The following is a 13147-nucleotide window of genomic DNA, read 5'->3' as shown; positions in this document are numbered from 1 at the left end:
AGATGCTGTGGTTGTAACACCTACTTAAGTTTACATACACCTTAGCCAAATATATTTCAACTCCATTTTTCACTATTCCTGACATTTAATCCTGGTAAAAAAATTCCCTGTCCTACGGTCAGTTAGGACCAACACTTTATTTTAAGAATGTGAAATGTGAAAGGCCTAAACATTTCTGGTTTTAGATTTTTATATGGTTCTTCAAAGAACCATCCCATCTATGGTTCCTCAGACACCCTAAAATGGTTCCTCAATGGCATCGCTCTCAACAACCTTATTTGGTTCCAACTTGCACCTTTATATTTAAGACTGTAGTCCACCTCCCCTGAACCCTTTCTACTTCCCCTCCTCCCTCTCGTCCCCTTCTCCTCCCCTCCTCCCTCTCGTCCCCTTCTCCTCCCCTCCTCCCTCTCGTCCCCTTCTCCTCCCCTCCTCCCTCTCGTCCCCTTCTCCTCCCCTCCTCCCTCTCGTCCCCTTCTCCTCCCCTCCGCCTGTCTGAGGTGTGCTAACGGTGGGAAGAGACCCCCCAATGAGAGATAAATGGAACACGAGAGCGAGATGGAACACGAGAGAGAGAGATGGAATGGAGAGAAGAAATCTCATTCTTCCGTTTCTCTCCTTTCATTACTCTATTTCTTTGAAACACTTTCTATTTTTCTTCTGTTCCCATTTCACTTCATTTGTTGTATTTCTGTTATTCTCTCCCTTCCCCGCGGAGCTTGGAGGGGACGTGAGGGTGAACTTGGTGTGAAAGCTCATTTTCTTCCTAAAGTACAATACTCTAGTTCTCTTAATAATAGCTTCTGATACTGTGTAGGGTTACTCTCATGTCTATATCTCTGTGGTCATTTCTGTGTGTACTTCCGGCGCCGACAGAGATGGCCGCCTCGCTTCGCGTTCCTAGGAAACTATGCAGTTTTTAGGTTTTTTTTACGTGTTATTTCTTACATTGGTACCCCAGGTCATCTTAGGTTTCATTACATACAGTCGAGAAGAACTACTGAACATAAGAGCAGCGTCAACTCACCATCAGTACGACCAAGAATATGACTTTCGCGAAACGGATCCTGTGTTCTGCCTTTCACCCAGGACAACGGAATGGATCCTAGCCGGCGACCCAAAAAAACGACTTCGTAAAAGAGGGAAACGTAGCAGTCTTCTGGTCAGACTCCGGAGACGGGCACATCGTGCACCCCTCCCCAGTATACTTCTCGCCAATGTCCAGTCTCTTGACAACAAGGTTGATGAAATCCGAGCAAGGGTAGAATTCCAGAGGGACATCAGAGACTGTAACGTTCTTTGCTTCACGGAAACATGGCTCACTGGAGAGACGCTATCGGAGTTGGTGCAGCCAGCTGGTTTCTCCACGCATCGCGCCGACAGAAACAAACATCTTTCTGGTAAGAAGAGGGGCGGGGGCGTATGCCTTATGGCTAACGAGACGTGGTGTGGTCACAAAAGCATACAGGAACTCAAGTCCTTCTGTTCACCTGATTTAGAATTCCTCACAATCAAATGTCGACCGCATTATCTACCAAGGGAATTCTCTTCGATTATAATCACAGCCGTATATATTCCCCCCCAAGCAGACACATTGATGGCTCTGAACTAACTTTATTTGACTCTTTGCAAACTGGAATCCATACATCCTGAGGCTGCATTCATTGTAGCTGGGGATTTTAACAAGGCTAATCTGAAAACAAGACTCCCTAAATTGTATCAGCATATCAATTGCGCAACCAGGGCTGGCAAAACCTTGGATCACTGCTATTCTAACTTCCGCGACGCATATAAGGCCCTGCCCCGCCCTCCTTTCGGAAAAGCTGACCACGACTCCATTTTGTTGATCCCTGCCTACAGACAGAAACTAAAACAAGAAGCTCCCACGCTGAGGTCTGTTCAACGCTGGTCCGACCAATCTGATTCCACACTCCAAGACTGCTTCCATCACGTGGACTGGGATATGTTTCGTATTGCGTGAGACAACAACATTGACGAATACGCTGATTCGGTGTGCGAATTCATTAGAACGTGCGTTGAAGATGTCGTTCCCATAGCAACGATTAAAACATTCCCAAACCAGAAACCGTGGATTGATGGCAGCATTCGCGTGAAACTGAAAGCGCGAACCAATGCTTTTATTCAGGGCAAGGTGACCGGAAACATGACCGAATACAAACAGTGTAGCTATTCCATCCGCAAGGCAATCAAACAAGCTAAGCGTCAGTATAGAGACTAAGTAGAATCTCAATTCAACGGCTCAGACACAAGAGGTATGTGGCAGGGTCTACAGTCAATCACGGATTACAAAAAGAAAACCAGCCCCGTCACGGACCAGGATGTCTTGCTCCCAGGCAGACTAAATAACTTTTTTGCCCACTTTGAGGACAATACAGTGCCACTGACACGGCCTGAAATCAAAACATGCGGCCTCTCCTTCACTGCAGCTGAGGTGAGTAAAACATTTAAATGTGTTAACCCTCGCAAGGCTACCGGCCCAGATGGCATCCCCAGCCGCGCCCTCAGAGCATGCGCAGACCAGCTGGCTGGTGTGTTTACGGACATATTCAATCAATCCCTATCCCAGTCTGCTGTTCCCACATGCTTCAAGAGGGCCACCATTGTTCCTGTTCCCAAGAAAGCTAAGGTAACTGAGCTAAACGACTACCGCCCCGTAGCACTCACTTCCGTCATCATGAAGTGCTTTGAGAGACTAGTCAAGGACCATATCACCTCCACCCTACCTGACACCCTAGACCCACTCTAATTTGCTTACCGCCCAAATAGGTCCACAGACGATGCAATCTCAACCACACTGCACACTGCTCTAACCCATCTGGACAAGAGGAATACCTTTGTGAGAATGCTGTTCATCGACTACAGCTCGGCATTTAACACCATAGTACCCTCCAAGCTCGTCATCAAGCTCGAGACCCTGGGTCTCGACCCCGCCCTGTGCAACTGTGTACTGGACTTCCTGACGGGCCGCCCCCAGGTCGTGAGGGTAGGCAACAACATCTCCACCCCGCTGATCCTCAACACTGGGGCCCCACAAGGGTGCGTTCTGAGCCCTCTCCTGTACTCCCTGTTCACCCACGACTGCGTGGCCACGCACGCCTCCAACTCAATCATCAAGTTTGCGGACGACACAACAGTGGTAGGCTTGATTACCAACACGACGAGACGGCCTACAGGGAGGAGGTGAGGGCCCTCGGAGTGTGGTGTCAGGAAAATAACCTCACACTCAACGTCAACAAAACTAAGGAGATGATTGTGGACTTCAGGAAACAGCAGAGGGAACACCCCCCTATCCACATCGATGGATCAGTAGTGGAGAGGGTAGCAAGTTTTAAGTTCCTCGGCATACACATCACAGACAAACTGAATTGGTCCACCCACACAGACAGCATCGTGAAGAAGGCGCAGCAGCGCCTCTTCAACCTCAGGAGGCTGAAGAAATTCGGCTTGTGAGCAAAAGCACTCACAAACTTCTACAGATGCACAATCTAGAGCATCCTGGCGGGCTGTATCACCGCCTGGTACGGCTACTGCTCCGCCCACAACCGTACGGCTCTCCAGAGGGTAGTGAGGTCTGCACAACGCATCACCGGGGGCAAACTACCTGCCCTCCAGGACACCTACACCACCCGATGTTACAGAAAGGCCATAAAGATCATCAAGGACAACAACCACCCGAGCCACTGCCTGTTCACCCGCTATCATCCAGAAGGCGAGGTCAGTACAGGTGCATCAAAGCTGGGACTGAGAGACTGAAAAACAGCTTCTATCTCAAGGCCATCAGACTGTTAAACAGCCACCACTAACATTGAGTGGCTGCTGCCAACACACTGACTCAACTCCAGCCACTTTAATAATGGGAATTGATGGGAAATGATGTAAAATATATCACTAGCCACTTTAAACAATGCTACCTAATATAATGTTTACATACCCTACATTATTCATCTCATATGTATATACTGTACTCTATATCATCTACTGCATCTTTATGTAATACATGTATCACTAGCCACTTTAACTATGCCACTTTGTTTACATACTCATCTCATACGTGTATACTGTACTCGATACCATCTACTGTATCTTGCCTATGCCGCTCTGTACCATCACTCATTCATATATCTTTATGTACATATTCTTTATCCCCTTACACTTGTGTGTATAAGACAGTAGTTTTGGAATTGTTAGTTAGATTACTTGTTGGTTATTACTGCATTGTCGGAACTAGAAACTAGAACCTCTGTGGAGATGTGAGAACCTTCCAGAAGGACAACCATCTCTGCAGCACTCCACCAACCAGGCCTTTATTGTAGAGTGGCCAGACTGAAGCCACTCCTCAGTAAAAAGCACATAATAGCCCCCTTGGAGTTTGCCAAAAGGCACCTAAAGACTCCCAGAACATGAGAAACAAGATTCTCTGGTTTGATGAAACTAAGATTGAACTCTATGGCCTGAATGCCAAGCATCACATCTGGAGGAAACCTGGCACCATCCCTACAGTGAAGCATAGTGGTGGCAGCATCATGCTATGGGGATATGTTTCAGCTGTAGGGACTGTTAGACTAGTCAGGAATGAGGGAAAGATGAACGGAGCAAAGTACAGAGAGATCCCAGCGTGCTCAGGACCTCAGACTGGTTCGAAGGTTCACCTTCCAACAGGACAACGACCCTAACCACACAGCCAAGACAACACAGGAGTGGCTTCGGGACAAGTCTTTGAATGTCCTTGAGTGGCCCAGCCACAACCTGGACTTGAACCCAATCGAACATCTCTGGAGATAACTGAAAATAGTTGTGCAGTGAGGCTCCCCATCCAACCTGACAGAGCTTGAGAGGATCTGCAGAGAAGAATGGGAGAAAGGGAGTCATACCCAAGAAGACTCAAGGCTGTAATCACTGCCCAAGGTGCTTTAACAAAGTACTGAGTAAAGGGTCTGAATACTTATGTAAATGTGATATTTCCTGGAGTTTTTTTTTAAATACATTTTCTAAAATTTCTCAACTTCTTTTTGCTTTAATCCATTTTAGAATTTTGGTTGAAGGTTGTGATGTAACAAAATACTTGTATAATGCACTGTGTGTGTGTGTGTGTGTGTGTGTGTGTGTGTGTGTGTGAGACAGCTCTAGAAATAGTATTGAGTGTCATGTGGCCAGGATGTGGCCAGGATGCTGAATAATGTCTCTGTAACAAAAAAAACAGTCATTATACCAGCATGCATGTGTTAGCTAATCCATCCCTGTAAATGTAGTATACATCTATTGAAACGCTTCTGACGTACACTCATCCCTCACTTCCCTGTGGCTCAGAGAGAGAGAGAGAGAAAGAGAGAGAGAAAGAGAGAGAGTCAGAGAGAGACACAGAGAGAGAGAGAGACAGAGAGAGACAGAGAGACAGAGAGAGAGAGAGAGAGAGAGAGAGACAGAGATAGAGACACAGAGAGAGAGACACAGAGAGAGAGAGAGAGACAGACAGAGAGAGAGACAGAGACAGAGAGACAGAGAGAGAGAGAGAGAGAGAGAGAGAGAGACAGAGAGACAGAGAGACAGAGAGAGAGAGAGAGAGAGAGAGAGAGACAGAGAGAGAGACACAGAGTGAGACACACAGAGAGAGAGAGAGAGAGAGAGAGAGAGACAGAGAGAGAGACAGAGAGAGAGAGATAGACAGAGACAGAGAGAGAGACAGAGAGAGAGAGACACAGAGGGAGAGAGAGAGAGAGAGAGAGAGAGAACAACTGTGTGAATAACTCACTGTCTTCCTGTTTTCTCTTTGTCTTCTTCCTCTTACCTTTTCCCACTCTCCCTTTCTTTCATTCCTCATCTCTTACTCTCTCAATCTCCATTTTGTTTCCATATAACCCTTCATATTTCTCTGTCTTCCTTTTTAAAATGTCCTTATCTCATCCTCGCCACCTTTTCTCTCCCTCCCCTCCAGGTATTGGTACCCAGAGCGGCAGTGCGGAGAATGACCAGGACTTTAAGGGTCACTCCCAGGAGCAGGTACAGTTTATCCCTGGCCAGACACGTGCCACGTGGCGTGTTGTGATCCTTGCCGACGGGATCTTTGAACAGTCTGAAACCTTCCGGATCCTTCTGTCTGAGCCCGTTATGGGAGCACTGGAATTCCCTGCCACCGCCACGGTGGAAATACTGGGCCCTTCCGACGGTTAGTACACACTGCTGATCTAGAGTTCCCTGCTCCTGCTACTACTACCGTTCCACTTATTCAATTCCAGCCAATGAGCCTGTCCTCCTATATCTCCACCCACCAGCCACCGCTGGTACACTGGTACTGCTGCTATATGCAGTATGTATAATATAGTATAGTATAATATAGTATAGTATAATATAGTATAGTATAATATAGTATAGTATAGTAGAATGTAGTATAGTGAAATATAGTATAATATAGTATAGTGTAGTATAGTACAGTGAAATATAATATAGTACTGTATAATATAGTATAGTAAAATATAGTATAATATAGTATAGTATAATATAGTATAGTATCGTACAGTAAAATATACTATAGTATAGTATAATATAGTATAATATAGAATAGTGAAATTTAGTATAATATAGTATGGTATAGTATAATATAACACAGTATAGTATAGTATGGTATAGTAAATTATAGCATAGTATAGTATAATATAGTATAGTATAGTAGAATAAAGTATAGTACACTATAGTATAGTATAATATAGTAAATTATAAAATAGTATAGCCCAGTATAATATAATATAGTATAGTATAATATAGTATAGTAAAATATAGTATAAAATAGTATAGTAACATATAGCATACTATAGTATAATGTAGTATCGTATAATTTAGTAAAATATACTATATTGTAATATAATAATGCAAAATATAGTATAATATAGTATGATATAATAAAATAAAGTATAATAGAATATAGTATAGTGTCATATAGTATAGCATGATATAGTATAGTAAAATATAGTATAATATAGGATCGTATAATATAGGATCATATTATATAGTATAGTAAAATGTAGTAGAGTACAGTATAATATAGTATAATTTTGTAAAATATAGTGTAGTATGATATAGTAAAGTAAAATATAGTATAATATAGTATAGTATAATATAATATAGTAGAATAAAGTATAGTAAAATATAGTATAATACAGTATAGTAACATATAGCATAATATAGCATAATATAGTATGGTATAATAAAATAAAGTATAATAAAATATTGTATAGTGGCATTGAGTATAGTATGATATAGTATAGTACATTATAATATAGTATAGTATAATTCAGTAAAGTATAGTGTAGTATGATATAGTAAAGTAAAATATAGTATAATATAGTATAGTATAATATAGTATATTATTATATAGTATAGTAAAATATAGTACAATATAGTATAGTATAATATTGTAAAATATAGTCAAGTATGATATAGTAAAGTAAAATATAGTATAATATATTATACTATCGTATATTAGAATATAGTATAGTAGAATACAGTATAGTAGAATATAGTATAGTAAAATGTAGTATGATATAGTATAGCACAGCATAATATGTTACAGTACAATATAGTATAGCAGAATATAGTATAGTAAAAAATAGTATAATATAGTATAATACAATATAGTATAATATAGTATAGTATAGTGTAGTACAGTAAAATATAATAGTGTGTAGTATAATATAGTATAGTAAAATATAGCATAATATAGTATAGTGCAGTATGATATAGTATAGTATAATTTAGTAAAATATAGTATAGTATAGTATAATATAGTATAGTATAGTATAATATAGTATTGAAAATATAGTATAACATAGTACGGTATAATAAAATATATGAGTGTCATATAGTATGATATAGTATAGTGAAATATAGTATAATATGGGATCGTATATTATAGTATAATATAGTAAAGTATAATGTAGTATAGTACAGTATAATATAGCATAGTATAATTTAGTAAAGTATAGTGTAGTATGATATAGTAAAATAAAATATATTAGAATATAGTATAGTATAATGTAGCACAGTATAATATAATATAGTACAGTATAATATAGTATAGTAAAATATAGTACAATATAGTATAGTATCATATAGTAAAATATAGTATATTATGATATAGTAAAGTAAAATATAGTATACTATCGTATAGTATAATATAGTATAGTAGAATATAGTATATTAGAATATAGTATAGTAAAATGTAGTATAATATAGTATAGCATAGCATAATATTGTACAGTACAATATAGTATAGCAGAATATAGAATAATATAGTATAATACAGTATAGTATAATATAATATAGTATAATATAGTACAGTATAATATAGTATAGTACAGAATAATATAGTATAGTAAAATATAGTATGGTATAATATAGTATAGTATAGTAGAATATACTATAGTAAAATATAGTATAGTATAGTGTAATACAGTCAAATATAATATTGTATAGTATAATTTAGTTTAGTAAAATATAGTATAATATAGTATAGCATAATATAGTATAGTACAGTATAATATAGTAAAATATAGTATAGATGCTATAGTAAAGTAATATATAGTATAATATAGTATAATATAGTATATTAAAATATAGTATAATATAGTATAGTATAGTACACAGTTTTGTAAAAAATGGTATTGTGTAATATAGTATAGTATGATGTAGTATAGTAAAATATAGTATAATAGAGCATAGTATAATATAGCATTGTATAATATAGTATAGTACAGTATAATGTAGTATAGTACAATATAATATAGTATGGTATAATTTAGTAAAATATAGTATAGTATAATATAGTGTAATATAGTATACTATAACATAGTATATTATATCATAATATAATATAATACAGTATAGTATAATATAGTATAGTAAAATAGTATAATACAGTATAGTAGAATATAGTATGGTAGAATATAGTATATTACAATATAGTATAATATAGTATAGTATATTAAAATATAGTATAATATAGTATAGTATAATATAGTATAGTACAATATAGTATAATATAGTATAGCATAATATAGTAAATATAGTATAATATGATATGGTAAGGTGTAATATAGTATAATATAGTATAGTATAACATAATATAGTATAGTAAAACTTTTCATAATATAGTATAGTATAATATAGTACTGTAAAATATAGTATAGTATAATATAGTATAGTGTAATATAGTATAGTAAATTATAGTATAATATAGTATAGTATAATATAGTATGGTATAATATAGCATAGTATAATATAGCATAGTATAATGTAATATAGTATAATATAGTATTATATAGTATAGTAAAATATAGTATAATACTGTACAGTATAATATAGTGTAGTATAATGCAGTATAGTGTAGTATAGTATAATATACTGTAGTAAAAATAGTATAATATAGTGTAGGAGAATATATTATCGTATAATATAGTGTAGTATGGCATAATATAGTACAGTATAATATAGTATAGTATAGTATAATATAGGATGTATAGCATAGTACTGTATGTATAATATATCTCTCTGTATCAAACTACCAAAGCATTATTCCATTTAATAAGGAAAACATCAACAAGTTTAAATAACAGTCTCTCATTATCTTCAAGTCTCGCTTTTCTGTTCAGACACAAATTCAGTTAAGGTAATGAAGGTGCTGTAGCCTGTAGGTGACATTACTGTACAGAAACCTACCCAGTCAACCCTGTTATCCTGCTGTAGTACAGAAGCACACCGAGTCAACCCTGTTATCCTGCTATAGTACAGAAGCACACAGAGTCAACCCTGTTATCCTGCTATAGTACAGAAGCACACAGAGTCAACCCTGTTATCCTGAAACAGTACAGGAGCATACCGAGTCAACCCTGTTATCCTGCTATAGTACAGTAACCTAACCAGTCAACCCTGTTATCCTGCTCTAGTACAGCAGCATACCGAGTCAACCCTGTTATCCTGCTATAGTACAGAAGCACACAGAGTCAACCCTGTTATCCTGCTCTAGTACAGCAGCATACCGAGTCAACCCTGTTATCCTGCTATAGTACAGAAGCACACAGAGTCAACCCTGTTATCCTGCTATAGTACAGAAGCACACAGAGTCAACCCTGTTATCCTGCTATAGTACAGAAGCACACAGAGTCAACCCTGTTATCCTGCTATAGTACAGAAGCACACAGAGTCAACCCTGTTATCCTGCTATAGTACAGAAGCACACAGAGTCAACCCTGTTATCCTGCTATAGTACAGAAGCACACAGAGTCAACCCTGTTATCCTGCTATAGTACAGAAGCACACAGAGTCAACCCTGTTATCCTGCTATAGTACAGTAACCTAACCAGTCAACCCTGTTATCCTGCTATAGTACAGAAGCACACAGAGTCAACCCTGTTATCCTGCTATAGTACAGTAACCTAACCAGTCAACCCTGTTATCCTGCTATAGTACAGAAGCACACAGAGTCAACCCTGTAATCCTGAAACAGTACAGGAGCATATCGAGTCACCCCTGTTATCCTGCTATAGTACAGTAACCTAACCAGTCACCCCTGTTATCCTGCTCTAGTACAGGAGCCTATTCAGTCAACCCTGTTATCCTGCTATAGTACAGGAGCCTACTCAGTCAACCCTGTTATCCTGCTATAGTACAGTAACCTAACCAGTCAACTCTGTTACCCTGCTACGGTGCAGGAGCCTACCTAGACTACCACACAGGTTGAAACTAATGAGCTAATTTACTCTCACCGCTAGAGAGAAATGTTGCTATTTTTCAGGTTACTGTGTTGGGTATTTCTGTTGTTAATTCCCTGACTCTCCAGTGTATATTTAGATAATTATAGATGTGCAGAGATTCCCTTTATAATGATTCAGCGTCCTCCTTTGATTCATTATCTCTCTCTCTCTCTCTCTATCCATCATATCCCTCTCCCTCGCTCTATTCAACCTCTCTCTCTCTATCCATCACATCCCTCTCCCTCACTCTATTCAACCTCTCTCTCTATCCATCATATCCCTCTCCCTTGCTCTATTCAACCTCTCTCTCTATCCATCATATCCCTCTCCCTCACTCTATTCAACCTCTCTCTCTATCCATCATATCCCTCTCCCTCGCTCTATTCAACCTCTCTCTCTATCCATCATATCCCTCTCCCTCGCTCTATTCAACCTCTCTCTCTATCCCCATATCCCTCTCCCTCACTCTATTCAACCTCTCTCTCTATCCATCATATCCCTCTCCCTCGCTCTATTCAACCTCTCTCTCTATCCATCACATCCCTCTCCCTCGCTCTATTCAACCTCTCTCTCTATCCATCACATCCCTCTCCCTCGCTCTATTCAACCTTTCTCTCTATCCATCACATCCCTCTCCCTCGCTCTATTCAACCTCTCACTATTCATCATATCCCTTCTCCCTCGCTCTATTCAACCTCTCTCTCTATCCATCATATCCCTCTCCCTCGCTCTATTCAACCTCTCTCTCTATCCATCATATTCCTCTCCCTTGCTCTATTCAACCTCTCTCTCTATCCATCATATCCCTCTCCCTCGCTCTATTCAACCTCTCTCTCTATCCATCATATCCCTCTCCCTCGCTCTATTCAACCTCTCTCTCTATCCATCATATCCCTTGTCCCTCACTCTATTCAACCTCTCTCTCTATCCATCACATCCCTCTCCCTCACTCTATTCAACCTCTCTCTCTATCCATCATATCCCTCTCCCTCGCTCTATTCAACCTCTCTCTCTATCCATCATATCCCTCTCCCTCGCTCTATTCAACCTCTCTCTCTATCCATCATATCCCTCTCCCTCGCTCTATTCAACCTCTCTCTCTATCCATCATATCCCTCTCCCTCACTTTATTCAACCTCTCTCTCTATCCATCATATCCCTCTCCCTCGCTCTATTCAACCTCTCTCTATCCATCATATCCCTCTCCCTCACTCTATTCAACCTCTCTCTCTATCCATCATATCCCTCTCCCTCGCTCTATTCAACCTCTCTCTCTATCCATCATATCCCTCTCCCTCACTCTATTCAACCTCTCTCTCTATCCATCATATCCCTCTCCCTCGCTCTATTCAACCTCTCTCTCTATCCATCATATCCCTCTCCCTCACTCTATTCAACCTCTCTCTCTTTCCATCATATCCCTCTCCCTCGCTCTATTCAACCTCTCTCTATCCATCATAACCCTCTCCCTCGCTCTATTCAACCTCTCTCTCTATCCATCACATCCCTCTCCCTCGCTCTATTCAACCTCTCTCTCTATCCATCATATCCCTCTCCCTCACTCTATTCAACCTCTCTCTCTATCCATCATATCCCTCTCCCTCGCTCTATTCAACCTCTCTCTCTATCCATCATATCCCTCTCCCTCACTCTATTCAACCTCTCTCTCTATCCATCATATCCCTCTCCCTCGCTCTATTCAACCTCTCTCTCTATCCATCATATCCCTCTCCCTCGCTCTATTCAATCTCTCTCTCTATCCATCATATCCCTCTCCCTCGCTCTATTCAACCTCTCTCTCTATCCATCATATCCCTCTCCCTCGCTCTATTCAACCTCTCTCTCTATCCATCATATCCCTCTCCCTCGCTCTATTCAACCTCTCTCTCTATCCATCATATCCCTCTCCCTCGCTCTATTCAACCTCTCTCTCTATCCATCATATCCCTCTCCCTCGCTCTATTCAACCTCTCTCTATCCATCAAATCCCTCTCCCTCGCTCTATTCAACCTCTCTCTATCCATCATATCCCTCTCCCTCGCTCTATTCAACCTCTCTCTATCCATCATATCCCTCTCCCTCACTCTATTCAACCTCTCTCTCTATCCATCATATCCCTCTCCCTCGCTCTATTCAACCTCTCTCTCTATCCCCATATCCCTCTCCCTCACTCTATTCAACCTCTCTCTCTATCCCCATATCCCTCTCCCTCACTCTATTCAACCTCTCTCTCTATCCATCACATCCCTCTCCCTCGCTCTATTCAACCTCTCTCTCTATCCATCATATCCCTCTCCCTCACTCTATTCAACCTCTCTCTCTATCCATCATATCCCTCTCCCTCGCTCTATTCAACCTCTCTCTCTATCCATCATATCCCTCTC

General features: G+C 39.7%; 1 protein-coding gene across 1 annotated transcript in view; it reads left to right on the top strand.

Moving 5' to 3' along the window:
* Nucleotides 1-13147, top strand: part of LOC149970326 (FRAS1-related extracellular matrix protein 2-like) — a 126353-nt gene that overhangs the window by 82299 nt on the left and 30907 nt on the right. Inside the window, exon 4 of the mRNA XM_090226230.1 lies at nt 5954-6184. Coding sequence (XP_090082356.1) covers nt 5954-6184 — 231 coding nt within the window. The remainder of the gene's footprint in view (nt 1-5953; nt 6185-13147) is intronic.

Source organism: Oncorhynchus mykiss, chromosome 29 (assembly GCF_057628025.1).
Source record: "Oncorhynchus mykiss isolate SJ-2025 chromosome 29, ASM5762802v1, whole genome shotgun sequence".
Lineage (NCBI taxonomy): Eukaryota > Metazoa > Chordata > Actinopteri > Salmoniformes > Salmonidae > Oncorhynchus > Oncorhynchus mykiss.
This window is presented reverse-complemented; position numbering and strand designations above follow the sequence as displayed.